The sequence below is a fragment of the Chanos chanos genome, chromosome 9, assembly GCF_902362185.1.
Source record: "Chanos chanos chromosome 9, fChaCha1.1, whole genome shotgun sequence".
NCBI lineage: Eukaryota > Metazoa > Chordata > Actinopteri > Gonorynchiformes > Chanidae > Chanos > Chanos chanos.
Window position 1 is genome coordinate 22474755 of NC_044503.1, and position 21540 is coordinate 22496294.

The 21540-nt window shown below is 40.8% G+C and overlaps 1 protein-coding gene across 1 annotated transcript in view; it reads left to right on the top strand.

Annotated features, from left to right (window-relative positions):
- Positions 1–4176: 4176 nt before the first annotated feature.
- The window catches only part of LOC115820861 (nuclear pore complex protein Nup214-like), a 41390-nt gene continuing 24026 nt past the window's right edge, over positions 4177–21540 (top strand). Inside the window, exons 1-24 of the mRNA XM_030784559.1 lie at positions 4177–4301; positions 5443–5638; positions 5774–5925; positions 6506–6704; positions 6948–7018; positions 7118–7181; positions 7787–7890; positions 8196–8302; positions 8607–8673; positions 9002–9128; positions 9993–10151; positions 11934–12507; positions 13002–13144; positions 13378–13463; positions 13697–13780; positions 14063–14212; positions 14365–14523; positions 14754–14857; positions 16204–16386; positions 16497–16582; positions 16701–16784; positions 16984–17280; positions 18807–18974; positions 19649–19754. Of these exons, the coding sequence (XP_030640419.1) occupies positions 4260–4301; positions 5443–5638; positions 5774–5925; positions 6506–6704; positions 6948–7018; positions 7118–7181; positions 7787–7890; positions 8196–8302; positions 8607–8673; positions 9002–9128; positions 9993–10151; positions 11934–12507; positions 13002–13144; positions 13378–13463; positions 13697–13780; positions 14063–14212; positions 14365–14523; positions 14754–14857; positions 16204–16386; positions 16497–16582; positions 16701–16784; positions 16984–17280; positions 18807–18974; positions 19649–19754 (3512 nt within the window). The 5' untranslated portion in view covers positions 4177–4259. The remainder of the gene's footprint in view (positions 4302–5442; positions 5639–5773; positions 5926–6505; positions 6705–6947; positions 7019–7117; positions 7182–7786; positions 7891–8195; positions 8303–8606; positions 8674–9001; positions 9129–9992; positions 10152–11933; positions 12508–13001; positions 13145–13377; positions 13464–13696; positions 13781–14062; positions 14213–14364; positions 14524–14753; positions 14858–16203; positions 16387–16496; positions 16583–16700; positions 16785–16983; positions 17281–18806; positions 18975–19648; positions 19755–21540) is intronic.

Consider the following 21540-nt stretch of genomic DNA (forward strand, 5'->3'; position numbering starts at 1 on the left):
TGTCCTGAAATATAAAATAACCCCTATCCAAATGCGCTCCTTGTAAGTTTGGAACCCAGGACTGAACCAACAGCCACTTTATGGCTTATTGTTATAAGGAACTCAAAAATAATATCTTATTATTTTAAATATATATACTGATGTGTGTGTCTGTGTGTGTGTGTGTATGTATGTATATGTGTGTGTAACAATCCTATAAGGATATATACCTGAACGGTCTAATCGGGTTTCTGCTGGGCCGTATCACTGTAACCATGAAATGGTATTCAATGAGGATGTGCTCCACCTAATTTACATGTTTCGGACCCCAAATTGCCACCCCTCAGTTATTATTCAGACAAACAAATGTGTCAGGCATGAATGATTACAGTTTTGTCTGCAGATTACATAATGGTCATTTGAGCAGTGATTCTTAGCGTGTCCCCTATACAACTCACTCAAGTTTTCAGGAGTTATGTAATACTGTGTCATTCTGGATGGCTGTAGTCTGTTGTGTTTATTGTGCAAGCGTTGCACGGACGTCGTTAAAACTGCACTAAATTTTATGTCTTTGTCCTTGGAAATTATGCCAGCACTTTAAAAAGAAAGAAGAAGACAAAAAAGGAGCAATCTCTCAGTAAGAGCAAAAGTTTGGTAGATGTAGGAGACAACCCTCAAAGCCATGTGCATAGAGCGCAGACAATCAAAGGACGAATGTGCACTAATCTTTTGGCTATCAGTTGGTAGGCACCTACAAGTTGTTGCCCAGTTTGTTTTGTTTTGTTTTGTTTTGTTTCATTTCATCTTTTTTTTTCCCCGCCAGCTTTGCTTGTACTGTGCGTGCTACTTCAGACCGGTGGACTGTGGCAGATGCCACCTGCGACGGTCACTGTTGCTGCGGCAACCAAAGTTTTAATGACCACCTGTCTTTCATTGGTCTGTTGGCAGATTGGAAAGGAGAATGGCGTGTTAAGACTACTTCTGATGTGAACTTCAGTATCTGAGGATTGGAACTGGCTAATCCGGCCAAGCTTTGCCCAAAGGGCCATGATCGTACAATAAGGAAGGGGGTGTTACATATAATTACGAATGGAACACCAACTTCCAATTATTATTATTATTATTATTATTATTATTGTTATTATTATCATTATTATTATTATTTGCCTTTTGAATCATATGATAAAATTTGAGCTTATTACAAAATGCCACTTTTAAATGTTACAGAGTAAATGCCTTTCATTCCCATTTTTTTTTTTCTTGCACCAAATTCAGTTTGAGTTGACATTGTGTAGTTGAAGTGACTGATTTCTTTGCAAAATGCAATACTGATGACTCTGCTTTCTAATAAAATTTCTTTCTTCACCAAAAGATCCTTGCCTTGCTCCATCTTTCATTTTTCTCCCTGAGGTAATCTTATTGTTTTTCAGAGTTTAGCTGGTTTAAGGAAGCTTGCTGAGAGCAGATGAAAAGCCTGCTGAAATGTCAGAGTACAAAACCGGGACCACTGTCTGTTTCAGTATACCTAACAATGCTTTCTCCAGCTTCAGAAGAGCTGTGCTTACACTATGATGTTTACACTGCAGCAACTTGTCCTGCCGACAAATAAAAACCCACATCCCAAACTTCGTGGATGTTGTTGAACGTATCAGCACATCTTGATGGCTCCTGCTGTTTGTGCCCATCCACCACTGCCTGCAAGTCTGAATTAAGGTAGCTGTTTCTGTTTGGGTTTTTTTTCATTGACTCTGACCATCTTATGCACCTCTTTCTGTTTGCAATCACAAAGCCCGTCTGTTGGGTGGCAGTAGTAGAAGAAGGAATCTGTATTAGGCTGTCAGTATGCTTCTATGTAACTGTAGGGCTGTGGTGCTCTGGATCCAGCATGCAACTTAGAACTGCAGGGCATGATGGGCACAGAGAACAAAGTGGTCATTCATTTCAGAGAACGTTAAGGTCACGCTGAGGTTTGTGTAAAGTGTGTGGTTGGCCATTTGCATGGAAAGGAGCCAATGGCAGTAGGGCTATTCTGCCAATGTTGATATCCTGTGGTCACCTCCTTCTGGTTGCACCAATGAGCACCCCAGGCCGTGTTGCTGTGATCAGTGTGTTGGAGAAATGTCAGTGGAGGTGTCAGCACACCCCCTAGAGGTGCTGAAAGCTTTTACAGCTCAGTAAGGCTGGACCAGTCCCCCAACAACCTGCATTTCTTTTTTTTGTTTTGTTTTACCCTCAAGTGCTAATCTTCGCATATTCCAGCTTGAACATCACCTTTCACTGCTGGAAGAGAAAAGGATTTAGTTTCAGATCAACCACAGTTACCACAGGTAAAACATGCATTAGGGCACTCCATGAAACATGGAAGAAGCTGGCAATGAGTTTGAATGTCACTGAGTTACACAACATCAACAGGATGACTGCTTTGTCAGTCGACCTGTCAGAGGGGGTGCAGGTAAGAGGCTTAGAATGGGCATTTTTCCCCAGTCAGTGCAGAGAACAGTCTGCTCTGAAATCAAGAGAAGACATTGTTTGCCAGCAGCCACAGTGGAAAGCAATGGAAAAAATGGACATGTGTGCACCACATTCCATGCCTTATCAAACTGCAAAGGGGAGTCAAAGTAATTCTTTGGCACCTGTTTGAGACAATGTCTTTCAATTATTTTCCACAAGGCCCCTCATTTTCATTCTCGCCTAGCTCTGGCTCAGCTGAAAAATGTTACTTGTGCAATATTTTGCACTGGTGAAAGATGATAATAAGAATATGCAGGGCTGTAAAAACCGATACATCAACATGTGATCCACAGAGAACCTTGACCTTTACCTCTTATATCATGAGAGGTAATGTCTGGTCATTGTTAGAATGTGCAATAATATTGCTTTACTCCTTGTTGCTTTACTCAGAGTGTTTCGTCTGCAGCCTCTTGACAAGCCAATGGGGGGGCAGGGTACATCTTCGGAGTGGCTTTTCTCCTTGATCGACTTCATGCCGCATAATGTGAGTTAGACTCTCATTTCCCTCACTTATGGTGAAATGAGACATCAGCTGCTGCAGAATCCAGTCACAGTTCTGTGACTCACACACACACACACTGTGCAGACAGAGTGGAAACCAAGGGGAAGTTACCAAGGCATGTTATGCTTCAAAAGAAATCATTCATCTGGGCCCCAGCTGACGGGAAATCATTTTAGACCCCTCAGAGTGATAATCATTAAAGTCATGTTCCAAAGGACATCTCAAATTCAGCCCTCCTGACAAAAAATGTGTCTGACTTTAACCACTTCTGATGTGCCATCTCTAGAGAATCTATTGTCCCATGCAGTGGGTTTAAGAAACTTTCATAACTGAAAGACAGCGTATACTGGTGGCTCTAATGACACTAATGGATGGTGTGTATGTTTTGGTTGATGTATACCAGAACTTCATGTGAACATATGTGATAGTTTAACAGATAGTTTACCTGTTTTCCTTACCAAATTAATCACCAGTATATTCAGACTGCAGTGGACTGGACAGGTTAAAACTGTTCCTACCAGTTTATCCACTACACCACCAATTAGATATGACAAGAAATTGTAACAATATTGTTCAGGTTACAAAACCCTAATCATGTCGGAATGTATGGTGTTAAGGGGAAATGAAATAAAAAAAAAAGACCTATGAGGAAAAGCAAACATATCAATTAGAACTGTTCTAATCCTTTCTCAACGAAAGAAAATGGACACAGGTAATAAAGGTAGACATCTAGAGTGATATTTACATGACTAAGAATAGCACACACTGGCTTTAATTGTACTCTGTGTTTATTTGCATGGTAGCATCTGTTTTATGTGCGTGGTGCAATTAAGATGAACCTGTTGTTCATGTCCATATGAGAAACAGAACTTGCAAAGGGAAAGAGGGATGGTATGGTAAGAACGCCTCGATGGTGACGTTTTGTTTTATTTTAAAAACAATGTTGTGGGTTATTAATTTCACTTATTGTTGTATTTATTTGTTGTTTATCTTGTTTTGTTGGCGATGTTGGCAAGACGAATTAGGGTCAAGATTGTGAAAACTCCGGTACAGTAAGTGACGGTATTCCTCTTTGTGCTGTTGTGAGACGACCATCAAAAGAGGAAAAACCCTTACGTCATTTCCAGCTTGTACCTGGCGCGGTTTCATTTCGATCAACATGAGAGTGAAACTTTGAAAATATGATACTCTTATTAGCACGTATGTTTTAAGATTGTTGTAACATCGCCACGTTTCACATTAAAACGTAACAGACTCGACACTAAAGATGAGTGACGACCCAGACTCCATAACCGAGAGGGAGATGAAGGTAAGTTTGGCACGCGGTGTTCTTCACGAGCTAAATGTTTGGTTAGCTACACCTGCTAAATAGCTGTGCTACATTTAATGTCTTCTTGATATTTTTATATGTTCACAAGTACTATTTGTAATAGTGTCTAGAACGTTTTATAATTTAATGTCCAGTATGAGTCCAGAGAACCAAAAGGGCATAGTAAAACATGATTATACACGCAAGAAACATGGTAGCTATTCTTAATAGCTCTGCTAGCTAGCAGGCATTATTTTCTTGTAGATTTCATGCACACTTGCGAATAAGTAGTCAGTTAGTTTAACATAGCTTTATTAAGAAGGTGCAACAGAGCACATTACTGTGTGTCATATATAAAGTGTAGCATTAGATATTAGCAACGAATTAATGATATTAGCATAGCAGTGTAACAAGTCATCGCCTGTCAAACACTGGATATGCATAAGGGTTTAACGTTATGTGCTTGTCACTAACAGATCTTGCCGCTAACGTTCTAACGTCCGTTACTTTCGCAATGGATTTTCGAAAACTTTACATTTGAATTAATCATACATTGGTGCCGTGTCCCACGTCCTGTCACTTATTTTCGCCTTTAGGTTACGCTTTAAGTAATCGCGGTCGCCTATACTGTACTTGCTGATATACTACGCTGTTTTGGTACGTGTAGCTTTCATGAACACCTGATCTGTAGGCTTAGATATTCAAAGGTAAAGGTATCAGACATAAACTAGAGTGTAGGTTTAAATGCTAACAGCGGTCACATTTAGCAACAAGATGTCTTTCTTAAGATGATGATTAATATCGCAGACAATTTCGTGTACAACACCTAACCTCTGAGCATTACCGCTGTAAAAATTATTTTTGGGTCAATTTCCCCTAGTCGTCCATTATTACCTAAAGTGTGAGGAACAGTTTCTGGAAACACTTTGTAACTTAGCTGAGTAGCTTAAAGCAGGCAGACCTGTGAGCTCTACTTGACTGATCTCAATATAACATTGTTCAAAGGATGCACTGTTTGCCATTCGTGGGTCCACTAGTGTGCTGATGACATCTTCTGTTTTAGCATCTTGAAACTGTATCTGCTTTTGAATCTTTCACTTTGCCTCTCTGTCATTTTCATTGTCATTTTCGTTTTCTGCAGGATTTTCAGTTCCGTCAGATGAAGAAAATCCGAGTGTTTGACTCTCCTGATGATTTACCTAAAGATCGCTCCAGTCTACTTGCAATCTCCAACAAGTATGGGCTGACTTTTGTCGGCCATGAGAAAACTCTCAAAGTGTTTTTTACGCGGGACATCATCGCAGCTGGCAAGGTCGATGGAAACCCAAATGAAATCGGTGAGTTTCTCAGGTGACCTGTTAGTATTGATATTTGAGGCAGTTTTCATTTCAGTTCAGGATACGGTATGAAATTTCAGCAGAGGAAATTAGCGTTGTGCATACTTGCATCATACCATTCTGTTTGTCTGTCAGTGGAGGGAGTGGAAGCCGTGACGGTGACTGTCGATCTGCCCATGCACCATCTGGCCCTGAGTTGCGATGAGCTCACCCTCTCCGTCTGTGGCATGTCTGTAGAGGCTGGACCCTCACTGGACTTCTACGATGTTCGAACCTTCCTCAACAAGGTAAGTAATTTGAATTGATGGTCAAGTCGTAAGATGAGTTTTTTTTTCTTTGTGTACTCTTGTGACTTTTCACTGATTGTTAAGAGAGTTGATGTCACATCAGACCATGCTGTAAAAATCTCAGAGGTGATTACTTCGTGTTGAAATATTAAGAATTAAAAATTAATTAAGAGAGAATTAATTAAAAATTCTGTGATGGACTGGCGACCTGTCCAGGGTGTCCCTGCCTTTCACCCAGTGAACGCTGGGATAGGCTTCAGCACTCCATGACTCTAATCAGTATAAGTGGCTTCGAAAATGAATGAATAATTAAGAATTAATTAAGAATTAAGTTAGCGTCATTAAATTTAATTCATTCAGGCTTTGTTCGTCAGTATCTCTACCAGTGTCTCTTGATTGGATTACTTGTATTTTGTGGTACCATTGGCATAAATGCTTAGTCCAAAAAATACAATCTTGAGACTACACAAGACAGGGCTTACACACAGACATCGACTTTCACTTTTCAAAATAGAAAACACTGGATTTCATAGAGAGATATTATGACAAGTCTATGATGTGTAATTTGTTCCTGATGTAGGCCAAACAGGAGAAGGCTCCGTTTGCTTCGATGAGTCCCAGTTCTGAAGTAGGCACTTCAGTGCAAGACCTTAAATGGAACCCTGTAGAGGCGCCCCTGTTGGCTGTCTGTCTCTCTGATGGGAGTATGATGGTCCTGGAGGTGAAAGATAAAGTTACAGTATTCTCTCAGCTTCCCAGTGCAGACGGAATTACCTCTGGTGAGTATCTCTTTGTGCTCCACGTTAGTCACTGAACGAAATCCAACTTTCTCACAGTGCTTTCCATTTATGCATGGCTGCCCTGCAGTTTTTAAAAGAAAAACTTAATCAAATGTGTTAAGCTTCTCATTGAAGTAAACATGCATGTATCCACAGTAATATGATTCGGTGGAGTTAGTGAAAAGACACCCCACAACTTGGTTTTCTTTCACTTTCATTTCTCTTCTGCCCATTGTCTGGTAGTCTGCTGGAGTCCAAAGGGAAAACAAGTCGCTGCGGGGAAACTTAACGCCACTGTCGTTCAGTACACCCCTGTAAGTGTTTTATTCTCTCTATAAATCATCTCGTCTGGGTTATAAAAAAAAAAAAGTGGCTCTAGTGTGACAGCATTGACACTGTGTTTTTGTGAACAGAATCTGCAGGAGAAAAGGGTGATTCCATGTCCAAGCTTCTACAGCTCAGACAACCCTGTCAAAGGTGAGTCTCTCAGAGACCAGGAATTACCTCATGATTGCAACGCTGAGCCGACTTTCATTCCTTAGGTTTCACCTGACTTTTCCAGTCATGTATAGTTTTTGGAGTGGAATCCAGTAACCTGTTGGGCTTGATTCAACAGGATTTTCTTACAATGCTATGTAGAGCTTTATTATCTTTTGTTGCTGAACATTATCGGTTTCTAAAGCAAGTGAGCTCAGACTACTGATGCAGCACAGTTCCTCTGTAGTAAATTTACTTGATTTTATTTTTAATCCCTGCTGTCATTGTTCCTTCTGTTTTCATGGTTCGTTTAGTTGAGGAAGAAGATGAAGTTATGCTCTGTGAAAAGGATGACTGTTTATTTGCTTTTGTTAAAAAAAAAACGTATCTTAGTATGTAATCCCACTTTTCCTGCTTATTGTGTTGAACAATTTTACAACAGAGGAAAGCAGTAGCTATATATTTGTGAAAAATTTCCAGAAACAAATTGATTAATAGTGATGTCAGCTAAAAATTTGATAATTGTCCGGCTCTATTGTGCATAGACCTGTGCTTATTAACCCAGTATACTATTTACTCTGTGTGTCTGTCTTTTCCTGTTCCAGTCCTGGATGTACTTTGGCTCAGCACCTACAACTTTGCTGTGGCATACGCGGCTGCGGATGGCTCTCCAGAGACTCCCCCCGAACTCGTTGTGGTGTCACTGCCTGTGAGTCCTCCTAGCATAAAAGCAGTTTTCTCACCTGAGGTCGAGAATTCCTTAACTAATTGTTTGATAGTCAACAGAACTGATTGATAATCAGTGAAATCAGTTTGCCTGATAATCAATAAAACCTTAAATAAGCCTAATTACCAAACTACATCAGATTGTGTTTATATATTAAGTTGATACAAACCCAAGTCTCTCAGTTTAAAGGACACATCTTGGTGGCATGACAGTCAAAGCTATTCATCATTTAACGTCTTTGGTCTGGCAGGGAAAAGGTTGTGACTTTTTCTTCTGTTACTACACAGAAAAAGGATGAGAAGAAAAATGAGAAATACCTGAACTTTAATGACCTGGTCTATGGCACTTGTACAGAGAGACAGCACCACTACTTCCTCTGTCACATTGAAGACTGGTAAGACTCCCTTTCATTAGCTCACTGTTGTTATTGTTGTGTTTAAAGTGTTTGCAAGGGAGAAGAGACCACAAGTTGGTGTTTTTCTGGAGATTCTGTAACTTCACACAATGTCAAAATCAATATCTTCATCATATTTCAAAGAGTCTTTTCTGTCTGACTGTTGGTGTATGGTTAGTGGGCAGAGAGCTTTCAAATGAAACACTTCACTGGATTCTCACTATTGTCAAACAAAAAAATAAAATAAAAAAGTTATTATTCTTATGGTTTCAAACTGTGCCATGCCCTTTCATCGCTCTCACAGGGACCTGGTCTTAGCTGCATCGGCTGCTTCTATTGAAGTCAGCATTATTGCCAAGCAGGAGGACAAGGTAACACAGCACTCTCAAAACTCCTCTCTACATGTATACTCTGTTGCATTGTAGCAGGTGGAAAGGTCAGCCACACCTGGCTTTTGAAGAGTACTCAGCTGATTTGATGACTTTGTTTGAGTAACAAGCCACACAGGCAGTGATAAATAATCAGATTTTTCTGTGTGGCTCTCTTGCTTTGATGTGATGCTACATTATATCCGAGATTGCCATATCTATAATATTATGGCCACCCTAAAAGATGTAGAAGTAGGTGAATATAACATCCAGTTGAACTTAATGATATATATAAAATGCTGGATGTGCTCCTGTGTCTCGTTCTGGTTAGATAAACTGGGAGCTTTGGCTTTTGGAAGACGCTAGTAGAGCTGAACTTCCCGTCACTCTTAGCAACGATGACACCTTGCCTGTGGGTGTGGCCATTGACTTCACAAGCCAGGAGGAGATTCAGATCTGTAAGTACAGAAAAGTTCCTGATATTAACCTGAAAAGTTGTGTGTCAAACATACACCTCCAGATAGAAATCAGCTCTGGAAAATAGAGGATTTCTCAGATCATTTAGATATTTTGTGTTGGAAGTAGCTTTGTGAATTACGTTAATATGCAAATGGACAAAAGCAGGATTTTGTTTGTCTGAAGAGTATAGATGATGTCATCTTTGTGTACCCAAACAGATGGCTAGACAGCTCAGTTCAGTCTGTCACGCAGAAGAGCAAGTCCTGCATTCAGGTCTCACTTGATCCTGCATAAAGGACAGAAAATTCAATAAAAATAACCTGTGTTTACTTATTTACTTGGACAAAATGCAAAAAAAGGAACTCAGTTTTTGGTTGAAATTGTCTTTGTGTATAATTATTGATAGAGTTATTTTGAATCACCTTAGGTAAACATCCTCTGAATATCCTAAACTGTCATCTCTCTAATCAGGAACCAGGGATCACACTTTTTCTCTCTGTATCGAATGGTTTTCCCAGCACCTTTTTCCATGACTGTGGGTTAGGATGCATTTCAATAGAGCTTAAATGCTTAACCATGAAACAATGCTCTGCTCTTGTACAGCAGTTAGACTGAAGACAAAGCCTGATTGTTGACAGTCACGTTTGTGAACTGGGACGGTCTGGAGGCACTATTTCGTGGTTGTCAAACTTGGGTCGCTTTCTGGTCATTTAGCCTAATTTAAATTTTTTTACACCCTTTTGAGCAATTTCTTTTTTCACTTCATTTCCCTGCTGTGGAATTGTAGAAATCCTTTGCTCGGCAGAACTTTTAATGCACTGGCACTCAGTTGATTTAACCTTCCACACCCTCCTGCCGCACAGCTGAGGACAAGAAGCTGCCCCCGGCGCCCACCCTCATGATCCTGTCCACAGACGGAGTGCTCTGCCCCTTCTCTCTGCTCAATATGAATCCAGGAGTCAAGCAGCTGGCCATAGCTCCCCTCAGCCTGCCCCTGGAGGGCGAGAGACCACCAGCAGCAAGTAAGTCTCCAGAACATTTGCTGAATAATTCCTCTGAACCCTGTTACAGTTTTGCCAGTTTAAGAAAATTCTAGCTGGTATTAGGCCTTGGTATTGGTAAATATGCTGTGAAACGATATGATTAACATCATGATGCAGTTCGTCCAAACATCGCAACTGAGGAGCAACTATTGAAGCCCAGTGCAAAATCTTAAGTTAGAATGCTGTTTTACCTGAAAGGACAAACTTTAGCTACCTCTTCACCTCTCCAAGTTCTGTAAATGATTAACAGTTACAGTATAGTGACTTTTATTTATTTATATTTTTTTAGCTTGACATGTCTCATTTGCAGCATATGAATTTTATCTGACAGCGTTCACCTGCAGATTTACCTCCATTAAGTGCAGGCTACTGTCTTTACTCGCGGTTAACAATGGATTGCTTTGTGCTGAAACTTTAAAAAGATGATGTATAGCTTAACCGTCCTGTTCCTGCCACTTGGAAAAACTTAAATCAAACTTCATCCTGCCACACCACTTGCATTTGCTACAACACACTGGGTCCCTGGATGATTTTTTTCTGATTGATGAACCCTGGGCATAACTTTGACAAATATTAGTTGAACCTCAAATAGTCATTGTTGCTGCAATAGTGTGGCTTTTGGGAGAATGGTGTAATGAACATTATAAGGCTGGCAAAACAAATATTACAGGGTTAGGTTACGGATTGTTACATACTTAATTAGACTGCCAGTGCAAAGTTTGTCCATTGAACAAACATAATGATGAACAAATTATAGATGTGTGAAGTTATTGAGCTATTTATTTAAAACTGTTGTAATTATTTACGTAAAAGAGCTTGTAGATGATGTTGATGATGATGTATGCAACAAACCAAGCCATTACAAGCTGTAACTTCCAAATTTCTTGACCCCAATGAAACACAGGCTCACACAGAGGTATCACACAGAGATAGAAAACCTTGAAGTCAGCATAGTACAAATATCTACCTATGAAACAAAACCACTGAATGTAGTATTACAGCCAGTGAAAAGTATGAAAAATTGGCTGTTTTCAAAAAAAATATTAAATAAAGGAGTAATATCCTTAAATTTTTATATATATTTGCAATGAGTACCAACACTTGCCCATAAAAAAGTTTCAAGGAAATTAAAATAATCCCTCTTGGGAAAATATGCAGTCTAAAAGTGAGTTTTTCAGCTCCGAAGCTATATTTAGCAAGATCTGTAGCACGGAATTTTTCATGCAGGACCAAATAACTTCTAGATATGATGGAACTATATTAATACTACACAGAATCAAAATTTGGTTGCAAGAAAGTGAAAACTATTGGAGATATTAATTTTTGAAAATGAAAGATTCTTCATTTGGGTAATGTATCTTTTTTTATTATTATTATTTGATTGCTGACATTTAGCAACAACTATTTACATGAATACGTTGCAAATAATCTTCAGGGTTTACTGGATGTTCAGTACAAATTTCAACCCAATCCAGTGAAAAATAAGCAATTGGTGAGGCTTACAAAGAATTGCAAAAATGATGAAATTTAGCTCCAAAGGCCAAACTTCAAAAATACATAACTAAAAAAAGTATTTTGAGCAGAGCTGTAGGCTTCTGCAAGGTTCCATGAATTTGTTAGAAGTTTTCACATCATTTTTTTTTTTCAAGAAAATCTATGACATGAACTGGAGGGCCTAGGTGAGTTGGTATGGAATGACCCATATAAATGATTTTATGTGTAGCATGTATGTTTTTAATTTACTCTGTCTTTTCATTGCAGAGTCTACCCCTGCTCCACCTGCCCAGGTGTCTGCTCCACCTGCCGCGTCCACAGCTCCCTCTGTGTTCCCTCTCAGAGCCTCCACCACCACCACCACAGCACCTCCTCCTAGTGCACCCCCTGCTGCTGCATCTGCATCTGCCCCATCTGCTTCCTTGTCGTCAGGGTTCTCTTTTGCTCCGCCATTCTCTTCCTCCACTGGACCATCCGTATTTTCCCTCGGTTCCACAGCCCCCGCCTCCTCTGCTCCCTCATCGTCGGGGTTTTCATTCTCCCTGCCGCCCTCTTCATCCGCTGGCCCATCCGTATTTTCCCTTGGCTCCACAGCTCCTGCATCCTCTACCTCCAGTTTCCTCATGAAGAGTGGCTTCACATTCACAGGACAAGCCTCCAAACCTTCTACTGACAGTGCTGCACCTCCTGCCTTCTCCTTCACTGCCCCACTTGTCAAACCTGCCCCAGAGAGCAGCTCCGCTCCCGCTCCTCAACGTCTGGCTGCCAGTTCCCCCATCACAGTGCTGAAGGCTCCCCAGGAGCCAGCCACGCCCATCGTCAGGGTGAACCTCAATGACAGGTGAGAAATGACACACATAAGAAGACTGAGACCTAGCTGTTTTGATTTAGTCTTGATTTGTGATAATATCGTGGATTTGAACTGTAAACACATCTACGCTGTCTGCCACTGCCTTTCCTGAGTCAGTACATTGGAACCATTGAGAGGAACGATACATTAAACCATTATCTTATATCAATGCACAGATGCCTTGAACCAATGTTATTGTGCTAATACTCATATTCAAAGCAAACTATGGAAACTGTATAACGTGTGTGGTTTGAACGTGGAAATCAAAACAATGCATTGTTGTTCGCACAGGTTTTTAATAAAATAAATAACCCAGTCCTTAATTGTTGTGGCTGGCTAGGCTATTTTTTGTACTATGTAATTGATTTTCATCGTTATAATTTGGGCAGAATATTTCTACATTTTCTTCTGATTTCTTTTCTCTTAGAAGAAAAGATCGTTGAATGGCAGGATTTGTTAAAACCCAGTTTTCTCTCTATGAACAGGTTCCTGGCTGTGGAGACTCCTGCGGCAGTTTCCTCTGCTCCTCCACCATTCACCCTTACCTCTACCCCTAAACCAGCCATGCCTGTGCTCAACAACCAGTCAGCTCCAGTGTCTGTTCCCAGCAAACCAGCTGCCACGACAGGTAACCCTCTGCATCTGCATTATCTATAGGCCCCTTGAAGTTTTTGAGTGAGAGAATATCAGTAGAAGGACATAGCGTGCAGGTTTCAGCTGAAAACAAATCATTTACTGGTGAAGTTGCATTGCTGTGACAATATGTAATGCTGCAGTAAAATACTGATTGGGCAGTAAGACAGGAAAGTGTCCTGTGGTTTGACTGGTCTCTGTTTTCACTGTTCTGTGCTTTTGTCTCAGCTCCAGCTCGATCAGTGCAGGGTAGCACTCCTGCTGTTCCAGCCCAGAAAACAGCCCCGGTTCCAGCTAGTACCCCAGCCTCACAGGTCAGATTTTCTCTTTAGAGTTGTCACTGATGTGTGAAATCGCATGTCTTTTGTGAAATTTAAGAAGTTGGCATGAGCACAGTAGATTTAACATGCAACAGTAGTGCTTAGAGGTGTCATCATACATTTGTGTACTTTCATGGCACATCTTTTGAAAATAAGCACTCAAAAAAAAAGAGCATTGATGTTAGTAAGCCCTTGGCTATAATGTTTCTGTGTCTTTTCACCCACAGGCTGGTGTCTCTGTGAAAGCCCTGGAGAAGCATCTTCAGCAGAAGAAAGACTTGGATCCTGCTGTGGTTGGGATACGTGAGGAGGTAAACCACTATCTGATTAAAAATGATGCAAACATCTTTTTACCAAATAACCTGTGCAATGAATGAGATTAAATAAAGTGTGACCAGTGATTTTATAGCTTTAAGTTACAAATGTGGATAATGCAGCGAATGGTGAGATGAGGTAACCCATACAGCACTGAATGATACAATGTAGTGGTAACAGTTTTGATTGACTGTTGAATTGCAATTATCACCCGCACACTTCTTCGGCAGTGTGCTTATGCTTGGCCTCCTGACTAACACTTTTTTTGCTCCAATTAGATTGCTCACTTCCAGAAGGAGCTGGACGACCTGAAGGCACGCAGCAGCAGAGCCGATTTTACTATAGGAACCAACGATGAGATGAGAGAACTGCGGAAGGAGTCTGAGGATCTTCACGTCTTCACATTAGAGATCAAAGAGACCACAGAGGTACTGAACACGCATCCTTACTTCCAACAGGTTTTATAGCTGAAATCTGATTAAATAAATGAGTGTTTTGGAGTAATGTGAGGAGAGCCCTATTTCACTGGTTCTTATTTATTTTCTTTTTTTTCCTTTTGTCTTTTTTCTTGTCTGCGTAGTCTCTGCATGGAGACATAAGCACATTGAAGACAGCCATACTGGAGGGCTTTGCAGGAGCCGAGGATGCCAAAGCTCAGAGTGAACTGAACAGAGATAAAGGCTACCTGGAGTTGCTCTATAAGAAACCTCTGGATCCACGCAGTGAGGAGCAACTGAAGGTTAGACACAGCAATGCTTAAAACCAGTATAATGTGCATCATGGGATGGGTTAAGATGGCTATCTCATCACTTTAGCAGTAGAAAAATGTTTTTCATGCATTAATTAACCAGCGGTTTGTTGTAGACCGTTTACACCCCTTGTTAAAATGAATTGGGAGATGATTAGATTCTCTACTGAAGCCCTAACCGTGCAAATTTACAGTGTAGTTGTTTGTTTGTGTTTTAACAGGAGATCCGCAGGCTCTACCAGTATGTGAAGTTTGCGGTGGAAGATGTGAACGACGTTCTGGACCATGAGTGGGAAAAACATCTTGAGAAGAAGAAGAAACAGAGGTGAGAATGGGCCAAACAAATTTCCATATTAAATTGGCCTTCCACACATTATTAGGAATTTCTCCCTGCTTTTGACAAGTGAGTGCTGTCATTGTCATTCAAAGACAAGCTGAAAAAATGTTTCCTAATAACTGACGAGGCTTTTTTTGTTGCTGACAGCTTTGTAAGATGTCATGCACCGATAGAGAAGTGTGTCTGTTCAGTTGACAGACCACAGTCTGAGTGTTCTGCTAGATGTGACAGCCTGCTTTCAAACTATGAAAAATATTACATTGTACTTGCTCTTTCAAGTTGGAATACTTCATTAATTTTTTCTACGCTTTTCACATATGGAACTCATGACAGGTTAGCCAATATGGACAAATATAGCTCATTCTCTTTGAAAGGATAAATCATGTGTTATTGGTGTTATAAATTACCACCAATGAAAAAACCCTCCTCTCCGTTGACTGTTTCAAATTTCCATTAGTCCTGTGCTTAATCCTGGTGCACATTAGAGGATTCTCACATCTTAACCGATTTTAACCATGTGGGGGACCACAGACATAACAACAGATTTAACCTGTTTGTAATGTTTTAGTCATAAGAATGCACACACCAGACAGTTCAGTCAAGATGCAGGACCACACACTTGGCATTTATAGTAAATGATTTCAGAGTGGAGATTCCAGGAACTTGAGGTCTCACAGAAACTCATGTGATCAAATGTGACTTCAGAGCAAAATGAACATGGAGGCAGACCATCGTCATCAGCCTGCTGCACTTGTGTGTGCTATCATTTTGCACCATAAAACAAAATAGGAGATTTACGTTCTACATGCTAATGTGAAACGTAAATGTGATGATTAGAAATGTAGTCATTTTTATACATTCTCTGACGTGCCATTGCCGTTTAGATGCTGTTCCATATTAATATTACTGTGCTCTGGGCTTGTACGAAGACTTGATGATGCTTCCTGGTCAGCTCACTCTCATTGGCTAGTGCAGGTTTCTGCTCAATATTCACTCGCTGTTCCTTTCACACCACAGGATTTCAAGTCAAACGTGTTTACAAACATGTTTGATATTTACGATTCGAAACGGGGGAGACTCCAACCAAGTCGGTAACATTAAGATTATGTCTGTAAACCCTTCACACTTGAGGATCATTTGGGCAACTAATCAGTTCAGACTAGCCTGAGTTGGGAACACCCCTGCGATTGTCGGGAGGGGCAAATCGGACCCAAAATTGGCCCAATTATTCTTTAGTGTGGGGCCAGCATTAGAATCGTGGTCTACAAACCAAACATGGGAAGACACATAACTAATGCACTAAGTCTTTCATAACTGATCTCTGATGACCGCAGGCACATGATTGTTCCTGAGAGAGAGACGCTGTTTACAACTTTGGCCAACCACCAAGACATCATTAACCAGCAGAGACAGAAACTGGATCAGCTGGTGGCAGACCTACAAAGCCTCAGGCTCTACAAGAAAACTTCGCCCTGGACCAAACTCAGCCAGCGTGCACCAGTGCCCTCACAGCAGGGGTATGCAAACAGATGCTTTCACCATAGGCACAAATACTGATCCAGTGATACCCTGTCTGCTTTATTATAATGTGTCTGTGTTGTTCACGGAATCTTTGTGCGTGTTGTAGACTTGACAGTGAGTTGGAGAATCTGAAAGATGCCCTACTCAAAGCTAACCTAGAGACATCACCCAAAGCTCCTTCTAAATCTCCAGGTAAATTTATTTAAAAGCAGTAAAGTATAACAAATGTGTTTCTCTGGGTTGGTTGGGTCTAAGTGTTAGCTGAGTGACCGGTTTCAGCACATTGTGTGATATGACGTTTATCTTGCAGTTAAAATGACTCCAGTGAAGCAGTCCCAGCTTAGAAACTTTCTATCAAAGAGACAGACACCTCCAGTCCGTTCCACTGCCCCAGGTATTTCCAAGATTTAACTACTTGTTTAGAGAAACTCAGACTGCCCAAATGTCATCTTTATACCAGAAATCCTTCTCCATAGAGGAGCTTTCCCCCTGATGATTTTGTGATTTTTTTTTTTAGTCAAACCAATAAACCAGGTGGTTTTCTTACTCCTTGAAATCAAATTTGTAAAACCAATCGTGCTTTTCCATTTCAGCAAACCTGTCACGGTCTGCCTTCCTCTCGCCCAAATATTACGAAGACCAGGATGACATCAGCTCCACTTCATCTCTGTCCCAAGCTCTGGAGGCAGAAGACGATCAACAAGTGGTAGAGGAGGAGGAAGAGGAAGAGGAGGAGGAGGAGGAAGAGCCAGCCCATGTCCCCGCGCTGGCTCCCTCCACCAATCGCCACCCGGCCGTGGTGCGCACCCCTTCCATTCAGCTGGGCTTTAGTACACCATCCACTCCCTTTAGTAGAGTCACTTCAAATCTGGGCACCATGATCAACCCTGGTAAGTCTGAAACATACTTTGTCTCCCATCCAATGCTTGAAATAACACACACATACCCGCAAAACTGTAAAACCACTTTATTCTCTGACTTGTCAGAAGGTTGTAATATTAAACTCATTAGGTATATTAGGCGCTTTCGCACTGGAGGAACTTTTCCATAGTTCTTAGAACTGTTGGAGAAAGTACCCCCTTTTTCGCGTGTTCGCACCGCAGGAACTTAGAACGATTATAGTTCTTAGAACTCCGTTTTGAGGGGCTTTTTTAGCTCCTACTTCAGGGTAGGTACTTTCGCAGCGCAATAGGAACCTTGTGACGTTGGTGTACAGCCATTGGTGCAGACGCAGGTATACGATGATTGCAACCGCCATTTTTAAAGATCCGTGCAAAATATAAAGTCTAGGACCGTATTACATTTTGTTTTTGATATTCATGTCTAAAAATGTCTTAAATGTCTGTAATTGTAGGAGGGGACACATGGTTTTTATGTTTTATTTTACCGGTATTTTATATCCCCCAACAATGACCATTTTGCAACATCCAATGTATATTTGTACATTGAAGAGGTAGCGTACACTCCGCTTCGGTCGGTGCTTGTGTGTCGGCTTGTGTGGCTGTGATCCGCATTTTAACCTAAAATAAGAATGTGTTTATCCAGCTTACGATTCGAGGGCTGCGGCGGGGAAAAGATAAAAAAAAACATGATGCTGCAAGAAAGCGTCAGGCACAAGCGCTATGCTAGCACCCGAAAACTACTATGCCCATCAAGTCATTCACTGCTATTGGGGTGGTAAATGCATAAATGCAAATTTTTTTCCATTGGGCAGGGTCTGTCGCCATACAGTTTTATTTTCGTTAATGAGAAGGCAGTTATATGTCTAATGTGCACGCAATATTTCTGTCATTCAAATTCAATAAAACTGGTTAATTGTGTATACTGTAGTCTAGTTTGTCGATTTCTTTTGCCGCAGTAATGGCATTTTTTTTTCCTTTTGGAGGTATTTAAAAGGTCTTAAAAGTCATTAAATTTGTACTTAAAAATGTGCAGCTATCCATGGTTAGTCGTAAACAACAGCTCTTAGCTGCTATACCGTCTGCCGGTTTACGTCACTTCAGCGTTCCTACTGGCGGTGCGAATGCAAACAGAAAAAAGGCCCTAGAACGTATGTAGTTCTAGGGGAAGCTCCTCAGGGGGTAGTTCCTATCAAATGAGACCCTAGAACTGTTCGGTCCGAAAGCGCCTATTGAGCCAGGCACATTAGACTTTGACCACTTAAATCTATCAACAATATTTAATTCTGCTTTATTGCGATCCATTTGTGAACATATGGAATTTTTTTTAACAGGTGCAACTGCTCAAAATTTCGGTGTAGCAAAGTGAAACGGGCATGTGCTCTTTAGTAAATTAGTAATTTCTTTCTTAATTTGATTAAGTGTGATGCTGGGAACGACGAACCCAGTTGTGGAAACTTTTGTAATTTCTCCCTGTTATGTTTAACATAGCCCTATGTCTCTCTGATCTCTCCCAGTTCCCACAACCAAGATTAATATTGTGGGAGCAGACAGCACTGCCCTGGCCACAAAGACAGTGAAGCATGGAGCCCCACCCACAGAGAAGGCCCCCATCACATCTCTCCCCGCCTCTCAAGCAGCAGGGCGGGCTGCGTTAAACAGACAGATGACCAATCAGAAACCAGGTGTGTGGGAGACTTGTTCATTTCCACCTGTTTAAGACCACTCTTTATGAAGCAGTGTGTTTCAAAACAGTGTGTGTTTGAGAGGACTTGTAGGAAACAGTGGGTGGTGTTTCTTCAGAGTGCTGACTTGAGTGAAACCTGATATTTCATCTTAAATTTGTTTGTTGATTCAGTAATTTGACTGTTATACTTGTAAGCTGTGAAGGTGTGTTTCTTTGAGAGCATCTGTTCACTGGCATTGAGATTATAATGTTATGATGTATGTAGACACCAGGGGGAGACAGAGATTACTAGTTAGTGCTGAGCTTTGCCATGTCTGGCATATTCCTCAACAGCTTTCACTTTCACATTGTCTCATTCTAGTGTCATATGAAGGACAGACGTAGTAAGATGCTTTAAAATGATAATTTGATCTATCTATCTATCTATACATACATATATATATATATATATATATATATATATATATATTTTTTTTTTTGTCTGATGCAGAATATGTTGAGAAAGGTGCTGAATTTCACACCTCTTGGATTTAACATGAATGAGTTCATGTTACATGAATCGGTTTTGCAAAAAAATTAAGTGTTAGTTATTGACAACAAAGGTGTTCATACTTTAGTGTTAGTTCAAAGAAGCTGACTGTGACATCTGTGTCTGTGTTTTTACTCCTGCAGTTGGAGCCGCTCTGACAGAGTCCACTCTGAACACTGTACCTCAGGTGGTCAACGTTCAGGAGCTGAAAGATAAAGGCCCTCCCATACCAGTGTCGACAGTCATCAGGTCAGACTCTTTTCCCCTAGCGTTACGCCCTTTCCACAAACTCTCTCTCTCTCTCTCTTTCTCTCTCTCACTCTCCCTCTTTCTCTCTCTTACTCTCCCCCGCCACTTTACTCTACAGTCATTATACACGTTCCCTCACTCAGACTCTTACTTAACACAGCGGCAAAGAGTGAAGCCTACAGACAGTCCAGTTTGTTACTTTAGTGCTCCAGCAGACGTATCTGTGAAACATGCTTTTAACAAACCATTTAGAGAATGTTTACTTTGGTACAGCTCATTACGATGCACTCTTCTCGAGGATCAGAACAGAGATGAGGCAAAATAGGGCTTTTTTTTATTTATTTATCCATTTATTTATTTATCCATTTATTTATTTCTTTGCCTGGCATTCATGTTTGTGCTGTGTACGCTTCTAAGGACGAAGTGCAATGGCAATTACGTAACACAGACAGAAGCTTTGCTTTGCTTTGGCTGGGACTTGAGAGTAACGGGCATACATTAAGTCAGGGACACAGAGTCAAGTAAATGCAGAATAGGGATAGAGGAGGACTGGAATGAATCATGGTATTTGACTTAAGGCTCTGTCTTTTATAATGAATTCACGGAGTGAAGTGTTCAGATCATCTGAGATTTTAAAAATGTTCTTTGGGTTGCCCTTTAAACTTGCCTACTGTGGATCGTAGGGGCTTAGTGCACGGCTACTTGAGGTAGATTACTTATGAGTCTCTGGTGGATTGTTTTGTGTCTAGTTCACATAAGAGGGCCCCCAAATGTTTCCTTCTTTATTTATTTATTTTCAGTGTGTAAATCTGTAAAGGTGTTGTTCGATTTTAACATTATGGTCCCTTGCTCTCTGCCTGGCTAGGCCCAGCGTACGGAGTGAATGTGTTGTGTTTTATTGCCTGTGGGGGGAAGGTCACTGTATGTGAGCACTGAAGCATGGTGTATAGCGTGGGGGTACAGCTGGCATGTTTCAAGCCTCTTATCTATTGCTAGGGGATACAGTGATGCCATGTATACTGCTCATGCCCGTCAGATCTGACATTTTACTTCCTTTGCTAAAACCCGGCCCTCTTGCAACATGACAACCGCATCACGGGCTTTAGGACCTTCCTTTACTGAGCACGTAGCCTAGAGCTATAAAGGTGTGGGTACAGGTGTGATTAAACTTTAATTAAATCTGAATTCAAGTTGTGGTGTAAATGCTATGTTATGAGATAGCCGTTATGTGCACAGAGCAGCATTGATCTCAGCTTTTCTGGTGCACTATTTGTGGCAGAGGACTCTAGCATCAAACACACCCCGACTAGTTCTTTTCCAATTGACGCATACACTTCTTAGCGGACACATTATCATGATCAACAACTCATTCGTTCGGTGGTCCAAATTTTTCCTCCAAATAGCAAGTCAAAAGAGCAGAAAAGAAATTTTAATACAAATGCTTGTGAAGGGGTAAAGCACTGGTAGGCTATGGCAGCTGCAGTCTTTACTGTGCTATTAGGACATATTTCACATAGTACAGAGGTATTTTAAGAACATTTATTGTGTAAAATTGCAATAATAAATAATAAAAAAAAATGCCAAACCTTTTCTCAAGTAACTAGCAAGCTAATATCCGAAACGTTTTGTTTTAGCAGGCATCCTTACATAGTGAGCTACATAGCTAATATGTTTTTTATGCAGGGAATAGCCACTGAGTCGGCTAACATATGAACCATTCAAAACAAATCTAAGATAGCTGGAATTCCCGATTAACTAGCTAGCTAGTTAACTAGCTATCAACTAT